Below are 25020 nucleotides of genomic sequence, written 5' to 3' on the forward strand. Positions count from 1 at the left end.
TACCTGTGAAAAACACTGTGACATTTCATCTTTACACCCAGCACGGGCAGAGCTTAGCAGGAGCCCAGTCTCATTAACAGGAGGGCTCTACCCTTTTTGGTTTCCAGGTATAAAAATTCTTCTAGGTAGGACACTTCCAAACAGCTTTGAAAGTCCTGTTTGTGCAAAGCAGGCATAGCCTGTGCTGATCAAGTGTCAGTCACCAAAAGTTCCTCTCAGATATTTGCTAGCTGCTAAAACTCCTCTAAAACAACAGCAAATAACAGACCAACACTGGTGTTTCTCTCAGAGCCAGTTTCCTTTTATTCAGTTCCCTCATAGAGTCAGCAACAAATAAGTAGATAGAGCAATAATAATGCTAAGTTTATCTTGTTTCCTCCACTCCCTCTTCTCCCTGGGTTACTAAGGCTTGGAACAATAACAGGATGCCGGGATGCAGGATGGGAAAGGCTGACTCCCAGCTGGAAAACCTTGGAGACTGGAGAGCTGAACACTCCCAGTATTGCTTCACAAAAAGAGAACTGGATCTTTCTATTTGATTTTCGTTTTTTGTATTCTGCTTCACATTTTGGGATTCTGTTGGGTTCAGTTTGCCTGATTTGGTACCAGAATGAAGCTTGGCCACCTTGGACTCGGGTAAGAGACAAATGTTATTTTCTGTCCTTCAGCCATCAAGTTCTTTTCAAAGGGTTTTTTACCTCCACCCAGATTATTTTCTAATGTCTTAAATAAGTTAAGAAATATCAGCAAATGGGCTATGAATTTTATACATATCCACCAAATTCTTTGGGTCTTACACTGATGGCACCCATGCCAAGTTAAGTACAAACAGCAGAGCTGTTACCAATTGACACTGGAAGAGGAAAATCTCTGGCTTTGTTGGGCTATACCATAATATTCCCAGATTATTTTAAATATATATATACACATTTCATGGGGTTTTGGGTATTGCTTTGTACTATTTAGATCACGTTGCCAATGTTCATCCATAATGGAAAAGAGGTGGAGATTGTGCTGCCAATTGCACCTGTGAAGGCTTTAGGAAGGGATTTCCCTCCTGGTGTGGACAGGTGCACTCCAGGGCTGTTTGCAGTGAGCAGAGGTGCACTGGGCTGGGATTTGGTGCAAATGTTTTATTGAAGTGGATTTGGGGTCTGTCTGTAAGGTGGGTGGCTTTCCTGTGCCCAGGGCCAAGAGGTGACAGCCACCGTGTGCTCTGGCCAGCTCTGGCATATCTGTTTAAAACTGAGAGGGGAGTTCATGCAAACCCAGGTCAGTGCAGATGTGGTCCCCTAATTCCCAAGTTTAAAGTGTCCCAGGTACTTTAACACCCTAACTCTGGAGTGCCAGGTTTTACAGACCTTGTTCTAAAAGACCAGCAATTCTTATTCCAGAGGTTCCTTGATCTCAGTGGTTCAAAAAGACCCATCTTTTTTCTGATGGGTTATTTTATGAGCAGTGGCTCGACAGAAAAAGTTGTTTGAAAAGGCTTTTATCTTGTCCTAGAGCAGGTGTAGCAGGTCCCTGAACTAACAAGCTCACTGTGCAGCTTGCAGAGACAAAGCATTTATGCATAAGAGATGAAGTGATAGTGGTTTTTCTGTAAGAAATCCATTCTGCAATAGTGGGACTGTCAGTGTGCACAGCACCTCACCATGCTGGCTGTCACACTGTAATAAAGATTAAAGAAGGAAAGAGATGCAAGGAAAAAAAATATGGAAGAAGATGAATTTCTGTGAGAAAATCTCTTCCATTCTTAGCTCCCAAAACCATTCCCAGCTGGCTGTTTCTGCAGTTAACAAAGGTAGAGTTAATCAATGTGTCCCTGCCTCCTGTGAATATAAATCATTAGATCAGCATTTGTAAAAGCACACAGTATTATAGATGCTCATGCAGGAAAATATATTAGACAAAAGCAAGGATGCTCCAAAGATTTACAAAAGCTTCTCATCTTAGGTTAATTGGTGCCTGGTAACAACAACCCATATACCAGAAACAAATCACAGAAATGCTGACTTGAAATTTATCTCTGGTATCTCCAGGAGCTGTTTTATCCTTAAACAAAGGGTGACCCACAGGAGAAAAGGACACAGGATGCATTTAGCACAGGAAAACCTTAGAATGGTACAGTGTGCTACAGAGAAAAATGGGAATTTACAAGTAATAAAACAAATTAATTTGAAAGCAAAGCATAAACTCAATTAAAAAATCATTCCTGCATTGCCCACAAAGCCACAAACCTGGGTTATTTTTCAGACTGCTACAGCAGCACTGCAATGCATGAGGAAGCATTTCCCAAAGCTCTGCTCTTTAACAGAAGACCATAAGAGTGTTCTTTAAGCATTTTTAAAAACTGAAATTGAGTCCCTGAGCAAGGTGCAGCTCACAAGATGCAGGGCACACAGGCAGGGCAGAGTTAACAGCTCTGCTGCCAGCTTTGCCTCACATCCTGCCTTGCTGAGGAAACTGCTCTTAAAACAGGATAGAGGTAAAAATCACAGGGCATGGCTCAGAAACTGCTCTGATTGACAGCACTGGTGGAAAAAAGGACTTCACCATCCCTCCATAAATCAATTAATTCAATTAATATTTCAAACTCAAAATAGAAAAAAAATTCATAAAACTCTCTTTTCTTGTCTGGGTATGTGTCTACAGAACTACAAGCTTAAATCAGGCCAGAAAATAATTTTTGTTTTTTAAAAGAGCAAAGGTTTACATGATCAAGATAACTGATGATTTCTGGCAGCTGAGCTTTCTGTAAGGAATCTTCATTGCATTTCCATCATAGTTGCAGGTTTTGCTCAGATTCTACAATTCAGAGGTTCTAATTAATTCAGAGGTTCTAATGTTAGTGCCAAGAAGAAAATAAGAGCTTCCCTTTGTGAGAAATTTGCTGGGTATGAAATTACTTTGGTGTCTTTTTCTTTTATTTTTTTTTACAAATGGGTTTCCCTTGTTATCCTTGTGAGTTTACAAACTGAAACCCCTCCGAGTTGTGGTGTGAGTGCTTTCCCCTGCTCCCCTGAGCACAGCAGACAGGGATTGTTGGAGCTTGGCTGGCACAGAGGTGCCCAGCTCACCCTCACCAGAGCAGCTCCCGCAGGCCCTGGGGAGCTGCAGGAGAGCAGAGCTTGGGCAGCAGAGCTGGGCACTCCTTTGGGCCATGATAAAAGGCTTTTGTCGGCTTCCCCTCAGGGCTCTGCTCTGCCCAGGGCCATGCAGGTGTAGCAAACACAGAAACCCAGCACTGGTGTCCCTGTCACGGCCAGGAGCCACCAGCTGTGCTGCTGAGGAGCTTCCAGGGACCCCTGCAAACCAGGGGTCTCACCAAGAAATGCTGGGGATAAACCTGTGCCAAATGAAGGCATGGTCTGGAAATGAAGGCACTGCCACCCTTCCAGGACAGTGGTCCAGGAGGGACCCAGGCAGCCCCACTGCCACCCCAGGCTGTCCCTGCTGGGGCTGCAGCCCCTCCCCAGCTCCAGGACCCAACAGCACCCAGCACACACCCTCTGCCAGAGCAGGATTCCTTCCCAGCCCCAGCCCAGCTCTGCCAGGGCAGTCTCATTCCATAAAGCCATTTATTCCCATGCAGGAGCACAGAACAGCCCCAGCTGCTGCCTCCAGGAGGGATCCCAGCCAAGGAACCCCAGGGCTTTTATCCCCTCCCAGTCCAAGGGTGCCCAAGCCTGGCTCTGCCTGCTGAGCCCTGGGCTCCTGCTGCCTCCCTGTGCCCTTTGCTGGGACTCCCACATCCCCAGGGCTCCACCTGAGCTACCCCAGAGGCTGCACAGAATGAATTCCTCACCACACCCCTCAGCACTGCACCTCCTGAATTCTGCAGCGAGCCTGGCCTTGGAATATGAAAAATCAATAATAAATTGTGAAGAAGCTGTTTGCAGTTCTTGAGTGCAGGAATACAAATTAGCCCCTTTCATTTGATTTTCACTCATCTGCATCAGAATTTCAGATCTGTCAATAAGAATAGAACTGGCTGTATTTTGAATGCAAGCTTTTGCTGAATATGTTAAGTTCTGTCATCTCCTGGAAGGGAAGCTGTTTGTGCCATGATCTGTGCCTGTGCTGCTGCACACATCTCTTGGGCAGGCAGGGGGATTTGGGGCCCAGCCCTCCCATTCACAGGACCTGGAGCAGCTCAAGACCTGGGATTTCCAGGGCTGGCAAAGACAGGAGAAGGGCACAAGGGCAACCTATCCCTCCATGGCACTGCCCACACTCCAGTTTTGGTGCTCTGAGAATGGACCAGGGGTCAAGAGGTGAGCAGACTCTGGAAGACTTTTCTCCAGACAAGTATTTTTGTGTGAGAGCAAAACTCTTACTATAGATTAGCAGCTGCATTTGAAACCTTTATCAAGTATTAGCCACAAAAGGCCAGAAGTTATAGTGAAAAATGACAGATATTTTAAAGAAAGGCCAGCACAAACTAGGGAGTGGCACAGGCACTTTCCCAAAGAGCAGCAGAGAGAAAAGAGTGTTCTTCTGCCCCAGCATTGCTACCTGAACTGCAAGGACTTACACAGAGCACCATCGTAGTTAGAGGTAGACAAAAAGGCAAAAATGTTTTCAATTCCTCCTTTCCAAAACCCAAAGAGGTCACTTTTATTGTCCCCTTCTGTTGCTGTGCACTTTCCCCAGCATCCTGTGGCACAGCTCGAGGCAGCAGAGGCCTCTGTTTGTGCCAGATCTGTTACAAAGGCACAAAGCAGCAGTGGCACCTCTGCCTTTGTCCTTTCCCTGCATCCCCTCCCTCCCAGCCCCACCTGCAGGGTGTCCCTGACCCCTGGCAGAGCTCAGCAGGGCCAGGGGGGCTCTTGCAGCACACAGGGCCCTTGGCCTCATTGTGCAGGACAGTGGGAAGGGAAATTCCACTTCCACCAAATTCCTTCTCCTGCCTTTGTCCACGTTTCTAATCCATGCTCTGGTAGCTCCAGTCTTCCTGTTCCCCTTCCTTTGGTGATGCTATCTGCTGTGAATCTGTGCCCTGGGAACCCTCAAGGAGCACAAAGCCTCCTTCCAGGGTCTGGCCTGGGAGACCAAGGGCTGCTGCTGCTGTCCTGCCAGTGATAGGAAATCCTGCCATTGATGGGAAAGGCTCCTGGGATGGGCTCAGCTCCCTCAGCAGAATCCCCCTGGCACAGGGCTTTAGTTGGCTTCTCCATTCTGTTATGGGATGGTCCCTGCCTCTACCTCCAGCCCTAGACCTGAATTCATTCGTTGTTTTCTCTTTCTGGCTTTTGCTGTCATTATCCTTCAGATATAAATGGTCTGTCTGCAAGAGAATCAGTTTACTCGTGACTTGGTGAGCTTAAAGGCCTTTTCCAACTTTAACAATTCTGTGATTCTATGTTAGGATTAGGCCAAGCAATCAATATTAATAATAATGTATCAGAGTTTTCAACACCCCCTCTAGGAGCCCAAAGCTACAGTGGATTTGTGTATATTGGCTGTTTGCTCAGTGCTGGTAATTTAGGGGTTTATTATATATTATAATTTAGGGCTCTCATGAAAGCATAAACAATGATGGCACATTTTAGTTCCATTCAGACCTTACCCAGCACACAAATGAACGAGGGAGGGCAGAGAGCTGGAATGCTTTTTGCTGGGGGTTCATTTTACAAAGAGAGAAATGGGAACTCCACAGGGACAGAGCTATCCCAGAGCTCCATCCTCTGCAGCACCATCTCACAAACACCTTTGCTTTGCACCCTGGGTTTGCCAGCAGCAGCTTTGCTAAAAGTTTAGGATTAGAACAGATCCTGAATTACTGAGCTGCACTTGGACATGACTTCAGTTCCAAACAGGAAGGAAGGGACACATTTCTCTGTGGAATATATTTTCTCTTTTCCCTGCTGTAAAGTGATGAGCTGCATCACCTGCCAGATTTGGACTGACCTGCAGCTTCTTCAGATGAGGAGAAAGGGTTTATTCACTCCAGAAGGGCTTTCCAGTGGCTTTGATCAGAACTTGAGCTGTGGCAGAAAGAAATGTTCCACTTACACAGCCTCTGAAAAGCTCCACCTCAGCTTAAGAAAAATCTCTGTTAAATCATAACCACTCCCACATAGAAACAAATCCACACAGAAGAGAGTCACACAACTTACAACAGCTTTCCTCACCTCTTTAAGCTTCCCTGTGTCTGGGGCCTGTATTTTCAGGCTCTCCAGCTTTCCCTTATCAGCACATTAAAGAGGAAATTTGCTGCCCTAGCTTTATTTTGATTTAAAGATGGGATTTTCCTGACAAGAGCTAAGCTGTAACTAAAACTATTGGAAGACTCATTGTAAATTCCTAAAAGCAGTAAAAATATCATTTGCATCATCTCATAACACATGGAGATAATACAATGGAAGTGTTCCAGGAAAGGACTGTAACTGTAGGGATGGACATAAAAGGTCTTAAAGTTAATTAAGCCTGGTCTACAATCTGCTGGATCTGCTGGATAAGGACAGGAAATTGAGAAGAATGAACTGACATTTGAATGAGACATTCTAAAAAGGGAGAAAAATACAGAACACTAAACAAAATCTATCCAGACACACCCTGTTTTTTCAGCCTCTTGCCCAGACAGAAAACAAGAGATTTATGTATATGTGCATGCTTTCTTTATCTGCCACAATGCTAATTTTCAGAGGAAATACTGATGCATTCAGCTACCCCAGAGAACACTCTGGACAAAGGAATGAGCACACACAGGCAGCTGAGCAGGGTTTCTCTGGGCAGATTAGGGCAGTGAATGTCACTTATGGACCTGGGGACGATGCTCCTGTGCCACACAGCTACTCCTGCTCCTGAGCTTTTGTTAAAGACAAACAGGGGGAAAAAATCTTACCTGCTCTTAACACAGCTACATTGTACTTTTCAAAACATCATATTTATTGCAAGTGGTTCCTCAAAGGAGAGGGACTTTTCCTTAATGAGGGGGGCTCAGCTGGAGATCTCTGCTAGGAGGCCTCTCTGATATTAAGGATTTATGTGGAAGCAAAGGGGAAATGGAGAAAGCTCTTCAATACATTATTCTTATTTGTACCTTGTATTCTTTCAGCTTGGCCAAACTCTGGAACACCCAGTGGCAGCTTCAGCCAAGCTCTGTAGAGCTGAGCCAAGCAGGGGAAGCACCAAAGCAGAGCCAGTCTGAAAGGTGCACACCATTAATGTAGGGAGCAAAGCTGGTCAGAGAGGCTGGAGAAATCTTTGCAGTGATCACAAACACCTCCAAGATGCCCAAACTATTCCATTTCTGCACTGGAATGAGCAAATAATTTTTGGAGGATTCTCTTGTCCTCCTGCTCCCCCAAAATCAAACAGCATCAGAGGGGGGGTGCTGGGGATGAGGGGGGCTCAGGGAGACTCCTGCACCTTCATCCCACTGAGCCACCTCAGTTTGGGATGAGCAGGAGGAAATTGGCTCCGAGGAAGCAAGGGAAGAACTGGATCTACAGCCAGGGAAATGTGTCAGTGAGACTGGAGCCCCTGCCCAGGGGGAGTAAACCCGAGCATCCCTGGAATCTGCTCTTGGATGCAGGGAAGGGAATGAGCTCTTGCCTGTCTGCAACACTGGCACTTCATCACTGTTTTCAACATCTGCCTTTATCAATAATTAATCCAGATGGGAGGTATCTTCCTCTTTATCTTGGAGGAGGAATTCAGAGAGGGAAATGTCTGCAGTTCCAAACTATGCGTGCAGGGTGATCCCACCCATCTTATCAGCTCACTTCAGAGCAGAAGGGCTGCACTTAACCCAGAGTTAACCCCCACAATGGCTCTGGCTTCAAAAGCACTTGACAACTGTCACCACAAGACATGTGGCCAAGAGCAAATTTTCTGTCATTTGATTGTTTGTTTCACCCTTGCAACATCTGCCAAGTAAATAAATCAGAGCAGTCATAGGTATTGTGGGATTTCTGATTGTGATAAATGGAATGCTCTAAGCCAGAGAGCACAGAATGTGAGTGACAGTGATGATGAGGTGAGAACATTCTGTGCCAAGCCCCAAATTCTGCCTGTGGGTTTGAGCACATCCCCTAACACCAGAACACCCCTGCTCTCACTCAGCCCTCACAAACCTGCTCCCAGGGACCAGAGGCTGTAAAAAGCTACAGCAGAGTAGGTTGGGACCTTAAACTCCATGGGATTAATGCTGTCAACAACTGAGGGAAAGCCAAAATTTTCTGTTTATGATGATGTTTTTATTTGCTATGAAACAAAATCAAAAATTGGTTTAATAATTTAATCACAAATATTTCAGCAGCTGTGTTTATACTGGGCACTGTGCTTAAGCACATTTTACCCCTTGTATTTTGGACTGACATATTTGTAATGAAGTAAAAGGCTTTGTGCATGGGCAGACTGGACAATACCACTTCTTTAAAGGACTCTAATCCATTTTGGGAATACTTCAGGGAAAGTAAAGCATCATGTGACTATAGGAGAAAGAGTCAGAAGCCCCAAGCAGCCCCAGAACATTTCAGTGCTTCATGCTCTGTACGTGTCCCCTTTCAAACTGGTTCTCATCAGCTCTCAAGTGTCTCTACAGCTTCTGTGGTGACATCCAACATGATCATGGACAATGAGCAAAGCAGGGATTCTGCCCCTGCAGGAGACAGACCTGCCTGGAGTGGGGAGTGAGGAAGGTTGTGAGTTGCTAAAGCTCCCTCAGACTGAGTGTGCCTCTGACAGACCCTCACCTCTGCTTCTCTTCTGGCCACAAGGTCAGCAGATTTACCAAGATGGGATTTCTTGCTGGACATACCAGGATGGTCACAGAAAAACAGTCATTCCCTAAAACAACAATTAGCTGCATCACCAATCTGATGAGAAGGAAATCTGTACTGTCACTGCTCATTTTAATGACTCCAAAGCATTGTTTTATCTCCATCACATCTGTCATCCACAGCAAACAACCCTCAGTTCAAGAGAGCACTGTTCAATAATAGAAGTCATTCAAGAATTATTAATTTATCCAGTCCAAAAATAGTCCCTCCTTAAGGTACATGAACAGTCCAGTAACTGAAACATTAACATATATTTAATTTGCTTCTCAGTTACCAGGTTTACAAGAAAGAAACTCAGCTAAAAACCAGATTACTACAGATTGACAGGATAATTATTTAATTTAAAATGAGAATAGGAATCAAAGCTTGTGCACATGACCTGGAGGAGCAGCCCCTGAGGGGTGGCTCATTTTCCTGGGTAAGATTTTTGACATAACACAGAAAAATAAGTCCTAGATTTTCTTGACCTATGTGGAAGTTGCACAATTTTGTACAGTTTCTCCAGGTCTTCTTTTATTAGATCATGTAAGGGATTCGTTTCCACAAACAGAAGAGTTTCAGATCCCCAGACATATTTAAACTAACACTATCCACAAAAGGCTACAGGTACCAAAACAATGCAGGACAAGCAGGCACAATCTATCAGCCCATCTCTCCCAAATATCCCCAGGAACAGAGATTCTTTGAGGTTTTCTTGAATTCTAACAGAAGACAATTTCAGAGCTGACTCTGAGCTGTGCAGGTGTTATGTAAAGGAAATCAAGATCTAAGCCAAGCAAATGTGTGTTTGTGAACAGGAAACTGAATCTGGACCTACACCAGAAACACACATTCAATAAATAATTGTTTCCATTCTTTATCAGATACAAATCAGGCAGGAGCACAGACAGCATTTTTCTTTCAAAAAACTGCAAAATATGCTTTTGAAAGTTTTTAATGAAAGTTTTAATTTTAAGAAAATGCATATTAAGACAAAATTAGCTAGAAATTGAGAGAAACCAGCAGAGGTTAAAAATCCTTGCACCTTTGAGATTTTGGGCCTTGGTGCTTCACTGTCTGACAGGACCCTCCCAACTCAGTCAGATTTATCAGCAAGGAACAAAAGGGATCTTCCTCCCTCACTCTTTCTGTTTACCACCAAAATCTTCCTGGACCATGCATTTCTGATCCTCAGCCCTCACTCTGCCTCCTCTCAGGATTCCCTGCAGCACTTGGGACCAGCAGTCACTCACTGAATGCAGGCAGGGCTGTCAGGATCTCTGGCAGGGCTCCTGGGAAGATCCATTTTTGCTGCTCACCCATCTTTGGGGCTGTCACACACTGACTTGGAGAGTGGCTTTGCTTCTTTGAAAAGAAAAAGAAAAGAAAAAGAAAAAAGAAAAGGAGGATAAAAATAAGAGGAAAAAGTTTAAAAAACCCACCAAACCAGGGTCTTGCCTCCCTCATTTTCTTCCCAGTTCTGTATCTGAGCTAACAGAAAGACTTGGAGCACAATTTGACTGCCTGCTGTCCACCAAGGCAATATACATTCAATGTATACAAAGCAAATATTTACAGGTCTTTTATAGTCAAATTTCTTCATTTCCAAAAGAGAAATCTGTCTTAGCTGAGGACTCCATCCACCCAATGAGGTGAAGTTGTATTTTGCGTCATCCAGGAGAAACTTTCTGGTGAACAGACAGGGAAAAACAATCATTAATAAATTCCCCCCAGGCCTACCAGAAACTTGAAGCTCAAATCACAAAGCCATTTCAGATTAGAATTAATTCTCCTTTTCCCTGGAAAGAAAACATGAGGAGCCCAAAGGAGAAGTGCTGAATTTTGTCCTCACCTGTGTTGATACCCTGCTGCAGCGCCAACACCAAGAACTGAGCAGCACCAAATGCAGCACGAGTGCTCTCACAACACTGCTATTTTTAAAGAAGCAAGTTTGCTTAAGATATTGCTCAAGTGTCTGTTCATTCAAAGGTACTATCCCAAGTAGAAAATGTCATTTTTCCAATCAGTTTTCAGGCAGGCATTTGCACTCCAGATTGTTTAGTCATCACAGTGGCTGTTTACTTCAAGGTACCATCATTGCATACAAAATGGCATTTTAGAACCAGTTCCAGGCAGGCATTTGCATTCCAGGCTGTTTAATCATCAGTGGAAATCACTTCTCACATGCACAGAATCGATACAAGGACAATCAAAACTCAGCCCCAGGTAGTCAGGCACTGCTGAAATCAGCTCAAGAACCTGGAAAGGAACAAGCAGCAGAGTGTTCCCAGGAAAGAGCACTGCTGTGCCTTGCTGGGACATGTGACAGACACAGAAACACCGAGTTCTGCCCCGCCACACAGTACAGCCAAAAATGGAAAAAAAACCAACCAAAAAAAAAAAAAAAAACCCTAAAAAAAAAGATTCCTCTGAGTCAAAACTGCACAATTTCATTAGGCAGCTGTTCTCAGTGTCACTGGGGTTTGAGGACCTCCCCAGTTCCTGCTGTCACCGGGTGCCCTCAGCTCCTGTCCCACGGGAGCCCCAGCAGCAGCAGCACAGAGGGGAATGGGAGCAGAGATAACAACACAGTGGGGACACAGTGGGGACACAGTGGGGATACAGTGGGGACACAGCTGGGAAACAGTGGGGACACAGTGGGGACACAGTGGGGACACAGTGGGGACACAGAGGGAACACAGTGGGGACACAGTGGGGACACAGTGGGGACACAGTGGGGACACACCTGAGGGCACAGTGGGGACACAGCTGGGAAACAGTGGGGACACAGCGGGGACACAGCTGGGGACACAGCTGGGACAGAGTGGGGACACAGTGGGGATGCAGCTGGGACACAGTGGGGACGCAGTGGGGACCCAGTGGGGAGGCAGTGGGGACGCAGTGGGGTCACACCTGAGGGCACAGTGGGGACACAGCTGGGACAGAGTGGGGACACAGTGGGGATGCAGTGGGGACACAGTGGGGACACAGCTGGGGACACAGCTGAGACACAGTGGGGACACAGCTGGGGACACAGTGGGGACACAGTGGGGACACAGTGGGGTCACACCTGAGGGCACAGTGGGGACACAGCTGGGACACAGAGGGGACACAGTGGGGTCACACCTGAGGGCACAGCTGGGGACATGTCCTGCTGCTGCCCTGGGAGCTGGGCAGAGCCATGGGCAGCAGTTCTGAGCTGAGGGACAGCAGAACCTGAGGCCGTTGTCACTCAGGTCCCTGCCAGGACACCGCAGACACAGCTCAGTGCTCTGGGCTCCAGTGCCCTTCTGGAGCAGACAATGGTTTTTATCTGCCTGCAGGGCTGTCAGAGACATGAGGAGCTTTATCAGCCCAGGCTTGCACAGCCCTCTGTGGCCCCTGAGAGGCTGCATTAAGTATTGCTCAGGCTATTTGCTTTTAATGATGTTCTGTCTGCTCACCAAAACTACAGCACTGCAAAGGAAAAAGATAATTTATCCCCTCCTGTGTTTGGTGTGCCAACTTTCTGTTCCTTAGGTCCTGCTGCAGTCACACATTTACTTTTAGTCTTACCCGTCCTATAGATGAGAAATTAAAGTTCAAATGAATTCTGTAGGGCCAGGCTGTTCAGAGTCATTCTATTCCCTGAGACCAGGCCAGGTTCTGCTCTCTGTATCTGCCATGGTTTCATTGAGCACTTTTGGAGGTGTTTAGATAGTCTATCAAAGTATATTTTTTCCATCTGAAAAATAATTTTTCAGTGCCGTTTGCTCCAAGAAAAACTAATTTTTTTTTTTTTGTATGGGGTTTTTCATTTTCATTTAGATGAATCATTTAGATTCTTACTGGAATCATTCAGATTCCAGTAAGAATCTAAATCATTCAGATTCCAGTAAGAGAAAATAAACTTTTGTTTCCAGCCTTTCTCACAATCAGTAATGCAAATTATCTCAACAACACAGACATGACCCTTTTAAAATGTGTTGGATTTCTTGTGTATTCGTATATCTCGTGCCACTTTTAGCAAATTTCTCTCCCAGAATGTTCATTATCACCACTCTGCATTATCCATTTGGGGTTTTTTGGATGCTGAAAAATTCTCAAAGATAAGCATAAGGTTTTTGTATGATTGACCAGGAAAATAAATCATTTCAGAGGCAACTGTCCCTCATGTCCTAAAAGCTCTGAACAGAAACTGATTTAACTTTTGTTTAACATACAAGCATAGAACAAATTTATTTTCCAGCTAAACTACTAACCTTTCATAAGGATTAATACACACTTTTAGAGTTAGAAGTAAACTAGGTGAGAGGCAAGTAGCTGAAAAAAAACCCACAAATGTTCATAAGAATATTTCATCCAATGTGTTTTCATTATGTGGAGACTGTATTTATATCAGCTGTTCATCACCTTTACAGTTGATTACTTGCCAAAACAACCTGTAAAATGCAAACTTTTAATTAGTACAGTATTGTCTGTATCTCCACCCAACATTTTTAAATAATTACTCCCAGTCTGGAAGAAGAAACTGCACTATATGAGTCATGTGTCACACAAATCACTTTGAATACCAGAATTTCTCAGTTAACTGTCTATAGTACCCTGCAGACCAAGAGTTATTTGTTAAAATAATTCAACACATAAAATGAATAATATGGGTGGGAGAACTCATCATTTGCTGGAAGAAAATTTAAGAGCACAGCAAGAAACTCAGCTGCTTGAATAAACCACTCCCTGCTAACTTTCAGGAACATTTATGGTGCCTGATTAGACTAAAGGAAGCTGGAGCTGTTGGGCTAATGAGCCAGGGACAGAGGGATAAGAGGGCTGTGGGGGCAGAGCAGGGCAGGGACTCTGCAGCATCCCAGACATACACCTGCATCCCCACCAGGCTGCAAACTGGGGAGTCCTTGCTGCCAGGGGTGCACCTGATCCCCATCCCTCAGTCCTGGCTGCCCAGCAGACACAGAAGAAAGGAAAAGCTGATCCCTACAGAAAAAAAGAAGGGAAAGCTGATCCTACCTGTTAACAACCCCTGTTATCCCTCAGAAATGTCCTTGCTGCTGGCTCCGTGGGAATGCTCAGGCATGGCAATGTCCCCTTCTGCTGCTGCCTCTGCACACTGGGTGAGAGCTGCTGGGAAGGGAAATGTCACAGCCAGAAAAGAGCATTTAGCACAGCTTGTCAGGAGCTGCAGTCAGGGAAAGTGCCCTTCCCACAGGAGTGAGCCCCATGGCAGCACTGCCCACACTGCCCTGTGTGTGCTGCCAGGGAAGGGCATTCCTGAGCATGGTGAGGGACTCAGGGACAGCAGCAAGGGCTGCCACGTGGAAAAGGGGCATGGTGCCCTGGGGAAGGTGTGCTCAGGGTCAGCCTGTCCTGGGGAAGGTGTGCTCAGGGTCACCTGTCCTGGGGAAGGTGTGCTCAGGGTCACCTGTCCTGGGGAAAGTGTCCTCAGGGTCACCTGTCCTGGGGAAGGTGTGCTCAGGGTCACCTGTCCTGGGGAAAGTGTCCTCAGGGTCACCTGTCCTGGGGAAGGTGTGCTCAGGGTCAGCCTGTCCGGGGGAAGGTGTCCTCAGGGTCACCTGTCCTGGGGAAGGTGTGCTCAGGGTCAGCCTGTCCTGGGGAAGGTGAGCTCAGGGTCACCTGTCCTGGGGAAAGTGTGCTCAGGGTCACCTGTCCTGGGGAAAGTGTCCTCAGGGTCACCTCTCCTATGGGGCAAGGCACTCCCATGTCCCTGGAGAAGAGCAAGCAAAGAGCTCCAGAGTGCACTGTCATTTTCCCAAAATGAGCAGCTTCAAGGTTGCCAAAGGTGAAGCAGAGGTCAGTTCTTGCAAGAGGCTCTCCCACCTCAGTCTGTGCTTGAGCTGCAGTGCCAGAGGGCAGCCAGGGACCTCCAAACTGCTGCCAAAGGAACAATCCATTTCCCAGGGGGGTTGACAAATATGAACAAGGAATCCATTAATCAGGAGTTAAAGGAATTGAAGCCTCCTAAAAATCTACAAACACAAAGATGGACATGCTGAGTGAAAGGGGCAGCTAAATTTCAGCTGAAATGCACATTCATGTAAAGAGATTCAATCAGCACTTTCTGTTTTAAAACTTCCAGGCAGCAGCTCAGCACTACAGGAGAGCTCCACTCAGCAGAGGAACCAGAGAAAAAGGCTCTTTAAACACTTCAGTCTGCTCTTTGGCCAAACTGCAGCCTGTGCTGGTTGGCATTGGCCAATGGCTTCCTTTGGTTATTGTGGTTTGTAATTTTATGGATAAAAGTCAGACTTACACAATCACAGCAGAATCATATCGCTGCCTTCCAGTTTCCTGTTGTAAAATGTCCATCTACACAAATAAAGTATAGAAAAACAACTAAATTATACTCATTTTTTTCTAAAAATATTCAAAGTCAAGCTAAGGGCATAGAATAGAAAAAACTAGCTAAATCAAAAGGCTTTGTTTGAATCCAGAAAACTGTATCAAACACAGCTTATCTACCAAAAAGCAAATTCAAAGGCACCTTCTTCACTTCCTACCCAGCCACAAAGGAGGAACATTCCTCAGGTTATGTACAACAATGTGAGAGAGAGAAAAGTACAGCAGAGAAACATTTCATGATAAATAAAATCTTTTTAACTGACATTGATGCTGCACCATGGGATAACACTGATTGCCTGGTTACCAGAGAGTAATTTTGGAAACGTCTCAGCACCTTCCTGATGAAAATATTAATTTAATCTCACATCCAGCAGCCTGTGTGATGTCAACTTCTCATCACAATTAGTGGGTTTATTTTTGATGTGCATGCTGACAGCTCCTAAAAGCTAATGGAAAGTCATTTATGTGCAATTTAAAGTCTGATTACTTGAGTGTTAAAGTTCCCTGACAGTCCTTTATATTGGGAATGGGAAATTTAGGAAGAAAATGAATCAGCTTTGAATCAGATAACATTAAAATAATTCCTCTGATTTGAAAGTCAGGCCTAAAGTTTGCTAATATTAACACAGGATGCAAAAATTTGGTTTCACCTGAAAATCATTTCACAAATTATCATTTTGCAGATGTTAAAGTCAGGGAATAGGGGATAAAGGAACTTTATGTGAGTCTCCAAAAGCTTCAGAAGACAAGGAGTTGAATCGATAGATGAGCCCTTAAAGAAAGATAATTTGCTGTATTGTACTTGGAATTGATTGAAAATTTCACACTAATAACGTTTTCCACCAAAAGAAACCCCAGATTTTATTCTAAATCGATCTTTTCCATAGGAACATATTGACTACAGCATATTTTGTCTCGGGGCATGTCAAAACACTGCATTTGGGTTTGTCAGGCCTGAACATTCCATTTCCAGTAGAGCTGAGCTGTGGTGCCAGGCTGGCCTGGCCCTGGGCACCATGGGGAGCTCAGCCCTGAATGTGCTCTCAGAGCAATGACAGTCACCAGGGGGATGCTGCCTCTGACACCAGCATCCAAAGCTCACTTTTTATTTCATTGAAATACTTTGTGTTGTTTTTTTACAGTTTTCATCCAGCTAAAACTATTTTATAGAAGGAAGAAGCCTTCAAATTTTGGTGCTGAGGCAAATGAAGAAACAAAGTGATCAGACTTCCCTACAGAAGGAATCTCCATTTGCACTTCCACGTGTGCTCCCTCTGCTGAATCTGATTCTGTTGTTATTTATATTTTTGCATTTCTATGTTACTTTCTAGGCTACAGAAGAAGATGAGCCACCTTATTCTACTTTTCTCGTTGTTCTTGGCCCCAGCATTTGCTGATGGAAGAAGTCAGAAATCCACCCAAAACCTTTGTTCAAATGATGTCAGCCACAAACGCCAAAAGAGAGACTGGATATGGAACCAATTGCACATCCAAGAAGAGCTTGATACACCTTTGCCACACCATGTTGGCAAGGTAAGCAGCAACCTGTGAGCAATTACTAAAAATAGCAAATGAGGATCTTGAAAAGCAGTATTTGTTTGCAGTCTAGGCAGGAGAAATGAAAAGGAAATAGAAATGGGACTTAATACTTACATATTAACATGTTAAAATCTTCAAAATGTGGGCAAAGAGTAAGTGAAAAGAGCAGTGCCATAGGAATTTTAATTCCTTTGAAGAATACAAGTAAATGTAAGGGAATAGCAGGTCTGGAGATTCCAAATGCAGGAACAGCCACATCACCTGCAGGTGCATGGTTGGGAAGGAAGTCTGGTGACTGATGTATGTCAGGATTTTCCTGGCAGCATAAGATTCTTTCAGAAACCTCAGAGATCAGCAAATAAAAATAAAAATCAGCAAATAAAAAAAACAACAGTTTACATCTCTCAAAACTCAAAACACGAGTGCTATGTTTCGAAATACCGTTACACAATCAAAAATGTTGTTGCATAAAGCGAAAGCAAAGAATTTTTAAAAATACTCACGAGCATTGACCTGGTTGCAAACTCATGTTCCTCAGGGCAGTGCTCATAAAAGCCAATCATCCCCTGCACAAGCCCTGGAAGGTTCTCCCAGTGCAGCCTCTCAAAGGGATGCACAGTGGCACTGCAGATGAAGCAGCTGAGCGTTCCCTGCCCTGTGCAGCACTCACATCTGTCAGGGCTGTCCCAGCAGAGTCCAACAGGCCCTGCTGGCTGCTCTGGGCTGCCAAAAAAGCACCACAGAGAAAGCACAGAGCCACAGGGTCCTCTCAGCTCCCACGAGGCATCTCTGCCTCCTTTCAGACCAACTCAGCCCCAGACTGAGGAGCAGCTTCTATCCCTGGAGCTGTCCTAAATGAGAGTAATTCTCTCATTTTGTCCAGCTCTGGGGTGTTTATGCAGCACAATCTCCTGAAGGCTCCTGCAGCACTGAGCCCTTGATTAACCCTTCAAAGAAAGGCCCCAGCAGCAGCGAGGCAGGGCTGAGGGACAGCTGCAGGAGTTTGCTGGCACATCTGGATTTTATCTTGCACCACTCAGTGCTTTCCTTTTGTCCTCAGCACCAGAAAAGGCATTCTGAGAGGTTTATGCTTTTTACACTGAATAGGTACAAAAAAAATCAAGAAAGAAGGCACAGACTATCCCATCTTTGAGACAAGGGTGGGGTTATCTCTCATGTGGCATCTCCAGAGTTGTGAGCTGCTCTCCAGCAGTGCCAGCTGCCAGAAGCATGATTAAGGAATGAGGGGTGGAAATATTAATGACACATTTCAAAAGAGAAAACTGAAATTCAAACAACGCTCAACAGTAAATGACAACTACAGGATAAATCAAATCCTGAACACCCAACAGGTGACATTTATAATAACATCAGTAACAAAAGGATGGAAATACTTGGTCAAACCCAGCAATCCTTGATAATTAGCTGGTTGAAATAAGAATACTGAAATAGTGCATGGAAAATTGGGATTTAAATCTTCTAGCAGTGTCCCTGTATGTGTGAGGGTATAGAAAGGGAAGTATCATTATGGTATCTGCAGATCAACTAGTGTGCAAAAAGCATTTAGAATTGGATTAAATTATATTTTAAAACTGATTAATGCTCATTCCTCTTCTCTGCTTATGACCTTAAATTTTTAAATCTACAGGGTAGAAATGTAACCTTCCTATCATACCATGAGCCTAAAAACTGCCTATAAGGGATTGTATGTGACTGAGCACAAGAAAGCTGTCAGCTGTGGCAGGAATTCTGCTAAATGCTAAGGAATAGAGGCTAATGCTGAATAATGTCAGGAGCTGTGAATACAGATTTCATCCTGTAATCCTGTGAAACTGAGCAAAAAACCCTGGCAGGTCCAGAAAGTTGCAAACAAAAGTCACTCAGACTGAAGGTGTCTCATGTTATTTCAGACATAATGCAGTTAATTATTTGTAAGTGTTGGCTGCATGAACAATTTAGACCTTTAGGAAATATGAGGTATGATTTAAAAAAAGCTTTGTTCTGTATAAGCAAGGAAGTTTCAGTGTGGGTGCAAGGGTGCAAGTGTCATCCCACAAGCCCAGCTGCTGCTGTGGTGCTGCTCAGTGCTGTCCCAGCTGACAGCAAAAGCCCTGAGGGTTCCCAGTGGGTGAGGAATTCCTGGCTGTGTGAATTCTCCAGGACACTCTGCTGCACCCAGCTTTATCCTCCTGAATGACTCTTTGCTCCCAGATCACATCCAGCGTGAGGAACAAGAACGCCAAGTACATCATCGAGGGCGAATTCGCCAACACCATCTTCAAGGTGGAGGAGACCAGCGGGGACGTGTACGCCTTCGAGAGGCTGGACAGGGAGAAGAAGGCAGAGTATGAGCTGACAGCCCTCATCATCGACAGGACAAACAACAGGTCCCTGGAGCGCCCCTCCAGATTCATCATCAAGGTGTACGACATCAACGACAACGCCCCCGTGTTCGTACACAAGGTGTTCAATGGCTCTGTCCCAGAAATGTCACCAGTGGGTATGTCCTCCAGCACTCACCTCCCCTCACGGCTGGCCTTGAAAAGTACCACTTATATTAATATGTACCTTGACAATCCTTCTCTAGGAACCTCAGTCACCAAAGTGACAGCTGTGGATGCTGATGACCCCACAGTGTCGGGTCATGCCACCGTGACCTACGAAGTCACCAGAGGAGGGGAATATTTCACCATTGATGACTCTGGTAAGTCAGGCACACGAATGTCCTTACACTTTGTCCATACCCTACCCTTTGAAGAAAACACAGGTTTAAGGCTTTCTCATTCTGGAAAAGAGGAATAATCATTCAAAAATATCATTTTAAACATGATTAAAAAGGTTTTTCATTCACACTCCACAATGCCACTGTCTGCATCTAGAAATGAACTCATAAAACCAGGATATCAGCTGCCATGAACACAATGAGGAGATAAAGATCATTTTTTCCCACCTTTGGAAAGATTAACCAGGAGCTGGGTTCATGTTTTCAGTTTAGCATAGATACTGTTCCAGTGACCAAACATGAAAAGGGAATACACAAATTCCAAAGCAGCATTCAGTAATCAATAATCATTTGCTTTCCTAAACTTCCTTGCTTAAATTTTGCCCAGTTTTAAAACCAATGTCAGTATCTCTTGTAACCACACTAGTTTGCAAGAGCAAAGAAAGCAGGTAAAGAGGTTAAAGATCCATTAAAAGGAATATTCTGCACAAGCTCTCCTAAACATTCCATCACGAAGGAAAATTTCTAACATTTCTTGAAAAATACCACTGTAAGATTGGTACTTAAAGCTGACTATGTGGAGATAAAAAAAAGATAAAAATTTGCCACCAAAATTGAAGAGATGTTGGACATGCTGCAAAATCTAATTGTATCCAATATTATTTTTTCACAGGTGTGATTTATACAAAAGAGCCTAATTTAGACAGAGAGACCAAATCCACGTATGAGATTGTTGTTCAAGCCAAAGATGCTCCAGGTTTCTCTGGGGATTCCAGCACAGCCACGGTGATCATCGCTTTGTCCGACATCAATGACAACTCCCCAGAGTTCAAACACTGTGAGTGCCCCCAGCCCTGAGCCACCCTGCAGCCAAGGGCTGCCACAGCACAGCCAGAGCAGCTCATGGTCCTGCACAACTCAGCTTTCCTTAAAAATGGCCAAAACAACTTTACATGTTCAGAAGCTCTTCTGTGTTTCAGCCAGGGCCACTTTTCCTGGGGAATGCACACCTAGAGCTGAAAACAAAAATCAGTATTAATTTCATCCCTTTGCTAAAGATCTTGACAATTTGGGGTATTATTTATGCTTTCACATGTCTTAGAGATATACAATGCTAAATTCTCAATGAAATATTTTTATGTGCATCTGTCAAGTAAGAACAGTTTTAACTGAGTCCTAACTTCCATGTACACACTCCTTATGTATTTCTCTTTTTTTTAACAGCATCATTTCACTTTAAAGTTCCTGAAAACGTTTCAGTAGGAGGAGAAGTTGGCAGAGTCAAAGTAGAAGATATTGACGAACCACAGCACAGAAATACAAGATACAGCTTTATCCAAGGAGAGTTCAGGGACACCTTTGACATTGTAGCAAATCCATACACAAATGAAGGAATCATTAGGCCAAAGAAGGTACTTTTCCCCATAACAAAGATGATTCTTGTGGTTTTCCATGTGTAACAAGTGATATTTTTGGTTTAGGACTAGCAGCAGGAAAAAACAGAAACACATGAAAGTCAGCATGAAATATATTGATCCTGAACACCAGCTCTCTGAGCTCTGGATGAAGAAGAGCTGGTGATTTCAAGTCCTTTTCAACCTCCAGACCTAAAAAACTCCAGAATTACTGCAGAGGGCAGTGGGGGCTGTGTCAGATATTTAGGTTAGGTGCTTTGGGTTCTCTCAAACTTCAAATGGTTGGATGCTTCAAAGAAACAGTGATTTAAGAGTTGAACCAAATGGCCAAGTCAAAGAATCCTTCCCTTCTGAAGCCCACCTGAAACCAAAGCAGAAAATGTGATCTCCTTTCTAAAGTGTCTTTGCAGTTTGGTATTTGCTCCAATTCGAGCCACAGATCCCTCGCTTTCCTCAGGGTGAGGAAAAAGCTTTTTTTTAAAGAGCTTCCCCACTAATTTCTTATGTCTTTAAGACTCTCCAAAGCCTTTATTAGGGTCTGTTCTTTGTTTTTTTTAAATTCTGAAACCCACATGATTTGTACCGAGGGACTGCTGCAGAGCATTGCCAAACCAAGACTTCATTGATTTCATTGACTTGCTGTTAAAAAAAAAAGAGGAGAAAGGACTATAAATCAGCTCCTGTAATCCTCAGATCGACAGGAATGTGTTTTTCCCTTCCAAATGCCTCTCTGTAACTGCTAAGACTAGAAATGTCATTAAGAAGAGAAAACTTTCAGGAAAAACAGTACCAAGGATTTCAAGACTGGCAGTAAAATCCTTGGCTGTGGTCACACTGGGTATGAGCAGCTCTCCTTCACCAGGTGCAGCTCTTCCCCAGCTTCCCAGGAGCTGGGGAAGGCAGTGCCTGCCCAGAGGAGGAGCAGTCACAGACCCCACACACCCTCCCTGAGGGATTTGGAACCAGCTTTTCCTCCAGCACACAGTGGGCAAAGTTCACCCTGTTTCCAATGTGATTTTGGCTGTGCACACGTCATAATTTTAAATACACAGCCATGTGAGATAAAATGTCAGCTGCTGGATAAGTCCCATCACTTCCCCTTGCAATGTCTGCCCAAAAAGGAAAACAAGAGTACCATAACTGCTGTGAATCTCAGCGCTCCTAGAATCTCAGGTGGTAGAACAAAGGAAACTTTGAAAGGATCATTTCTTACTGCCCAAGCTCCTGGCCTTCCTCCCATTGTGTGATTCCTTTTTTAGTCTCAGGCAACTGGAAAAACAGGGAAGAGGATGTCATTTCTCACTGAATGCCCCAGCTGTCAGCCAGTGCAGATCTGCAGTCTGCCTTGAGTGCCTTCAGAACACAAAGCATAGACAAGAGGAGAATCTCTTCCCCAGCCTTTGGGGGACAGGAGCTCACCAAGTCTGGTAGTTACAGCATTATAAAAAGACAATTATTTAACCCAAAAGAACATTATTTTGCTGAACTTAAACTACTGGATGAATCTGTCCCACAGCAGAGGTACCTCGAGCCACGCTATGATAGAGAAGTTCAGCTGGGAAATGCTCTCCCATGGGTCCAGCCAAGATGAAATTTGGTAACATTGCCAAACATGAATGAAAGCACAGATCTTAAAACTGCACAGAGAGCCAGTGGAAAGTTTGCTTAGACATCACCAGTGAAAGAATATCTGTAACTGTCTCTTTGTTTTTAGCCCCTGGACTTCGAAGCAGTGTCAGAATACAGGTTTAGCATCGAGGCCACCGACCCCACCGTGAACCTGCGGCACTTCAAGCCCGGCAATCCCCGGAGCGTCGCGAGCGTCGTCATCGAGGTGACGGACGTGGACGAGCCCCCTGTCTTCAGGAGACTCCCCTACGAGTTCAAGGTGAGGGAAAACCACGCAGAGGTGAAAACTCTGGGCTCAGTCCACGCCGAGGACCCCGACGCAGCTAAACGGAAAATCAGGTAAGACAACACCAGCTTTAGCAATTCTGCTTGAAAGTGCAGAATCCATTAAGAGCACCAAGAATTTGACAAAGAACCCAGACTTTGGCCCTATGTTTTTAGAATCTGCCTGCCAAACAAAACAAAAGATAATCCAATTTAATTTTTCCAGCACTGCAGCCATGGATATATATGCTCACCAAAAGCTGAATATAAATTTCATCTACCCATGTCTTTACCACATGGACTTACTGATAAAACATTTGCACATTTAGGGAAAAAAATATAAACTTGGATATTTTTCCATGGTTATAATTTATTGTTATTTTTTTTTTATTGCAAGAGCTCTCTCAATCATATGTTTAGAGAAGAAAATAGACTTCTGAAAGAGCAAAGTACAATAATACAGAAACTCTTCCCACAGATGTATTTCACTCTCAGAGCTTGCATAGTTTTAGGGCAATATTGTCAGCCCTCCTGTTCAAGATATTAATGTAATTTGTCACACAAGAAATCTCTGACCTTCCTCTGAGAAGAAATGAAATGAAACACAGCATTACCAGCTATGCATTGACATATCTTGTTTTAAACAAAATCCAGATATATTCAGCGTAGAGCAAATCCTAATGGAGACTACGTCAGGGTATCCAATACCGGAGTTATTCAACTTCCCAAGCCTCTGGACAGAGAATTCAGCTCCTCATACAACATCACTGTGGCAGCTGTGGAGATCCTTGAAGATGGTGAGTGCCACCCATTTCCCAGTTGGAAAGAAACCCAGGTACACCTTTCCAGCAGGGCTGTCAAAAAGGAAAGGCACAACCTGACAGCATGTTCCTGCTGAGCCAGCAATGAAAGGAGCACTTCAAGGTTTGCATCATCATCTTCCCAATCAAACAAGTCCCTACAAATAGGTCAGAGATCATTTTAAGATTTGACCCGTCTTTGCTCAGCTCCAGGGAGTGGGGCAGGCCAGTCCCAGCTTGGTTTGATATTTCACAATATAGACATGTTCTGTGCCTGCTGCTTTAGTGCCAGAGAACAATGCTCAGTCCATCAGCATGCAGTGGGAAGAACCAGGAAAGCCATAATCTACTGTCATTTTCCTCCTGAAAAATCCTTGTTGATTTAACCCCTACAAGAGGTTTTAGGAAAATATCTCAATCTCACAGGGAAAGTTTCAGTTATGATGGAGCTAGAAAACGTTCATTATGTGGGAGGCACAGAAGGGGGCACGAGGTGTGGGGACTCTGGGCTGTGAGCTGTGCCCTGCTGTCATTCCAGGCCGCCTTTCCGACAGAGAGTCCCATGCCCACGTGCACGTCATCGTGGATGATGTCAATGACAATGCTCCAGAGCTTGTTTCTCCTGAGGAACCCCGAGTGTGTGAAAATGCTGCACCTGGAAAGGTGAGACAGGGAGAGCATTTCCCTGAAACCTGAATTACTGCTTGTCAGCTCAAATAAAAGATGTCTTTTAATAAAAGTGAGTCTCAGTTTGCATGCCAAAACACCCGATTATTTCACTGATTTCCAAAACATCAGGAATATCTCTTAAGGATATTGCAGTGTTGGAATATTGACTTTTATCTGCTTGCACACATGGGCTGCACAGCTCCTCTCCCCCCAGGCTCTCACATCTGTGTATTGACAGCTGAGCCATGAAGGACAGTCAAGCTTTGCACAGCAGGAATCAGCAACTCAGTTCTATCACACAGATGCTTGAATGTGATACTGAGGAGGAAACCATTTCAAACTAGTAAGAGAAACATTGCTGCATGGAACATTATTTTGTAGTCACAGAGTGCAGGGATCTGCACATCCAAATTGTTACTACTTGGCACAGCGTTGGTATTTTGGATTTATATGTTTGGTCTCAGACACAAGTGTTCAGCCCATACTATAATATTTGTTTGATTAAGACAATTTGAGTCAAGGCTTAGGGGAGGTACCAGTTTAGTGTATTTAAGATGGAGAAGAGAACTGGACGCACAAAGGGAAAGATCATGGGCTGAGATAAGAACAACTTAGTGGAAACAGCAATGAGATAAGAAAACGAACAGTAATAGCAACAATACAAATAATAGAAATATATATATAGAAAAAAATAGAGAGAGTGCAGAGCAGCCACACCACCCAACATGCTCCCTCTGGCTCAGCACCAGCCTTATCCCACCACTCCCTCCACCACACCTGCTCAGACAGAAGGAGCTCCTTCTCCAGGAAGAGAGTCCCTTTCCTCTCCCAGAAATGACATGAGGTGCTCAAGAAAA

At 44.5% G+C, this 25020-nt stretch overlaps 1 protein-coding gene across 2 annotated transcripts in view; it reads left to right on the forward strand.

Moving 5' to 3' along the window:
- The first annotated feature begins 448 nt into the window (after positions 1-448).
- CDH5 (cadherin 5) overlaps positions 449-25020 on the forward strand; it is a 29186-nt gene continuing 4614 nt past the window's right edge. For both annotated transcript variants that reach the window (XM_071440186.1, XM_071440187.1), the window contains exons 1-9: positions 449-636; positions 16457-16658; positions 18876-19164; positions 19252-19368; positions 20060-20224; positions 20611-20798; positions 22516-22769; positions 23349-23491; positions 24033-24157. In XM_071440186.1, coding sequence (XP_071296287.1) covers positions 611-636; positions 16457-16658; positions 18876-19164; positions 19252-19368; positions 20060-20224; positions 20611-20798; positions 22516-22769; positions 23349-23491; positions 24033-24157 — 1509 coding nt within the window. In that variant the 5' untranslated portion in view covers positions 449-610. The remainder of the gene's footprint in view (positions 637-16456; positions 16659-18875; positions 19165-19251; positions 19369-20059; positions 20225-20610; positions 20799-22515; positions 22770-23348; positions 23492-24032; positions 24158-25020) is intronic.

This window comes from Agelaius tricolor, unplaced genomic scaffold (assembly GCF_023055355.1).
Source record: "Agelaius tricolor isolate 1412-34295 unplaced genomic scaffold, bAgeTri1.0.p SCAF_15, whole genome shotgun sequence".
In the NCBI taxonomy this organism is placed as follows: Eukaryota; Metazoa; Chordata; class Aves; order Passeriformes; family Icteridae; genus Agelaius; species Agelaius tricolor.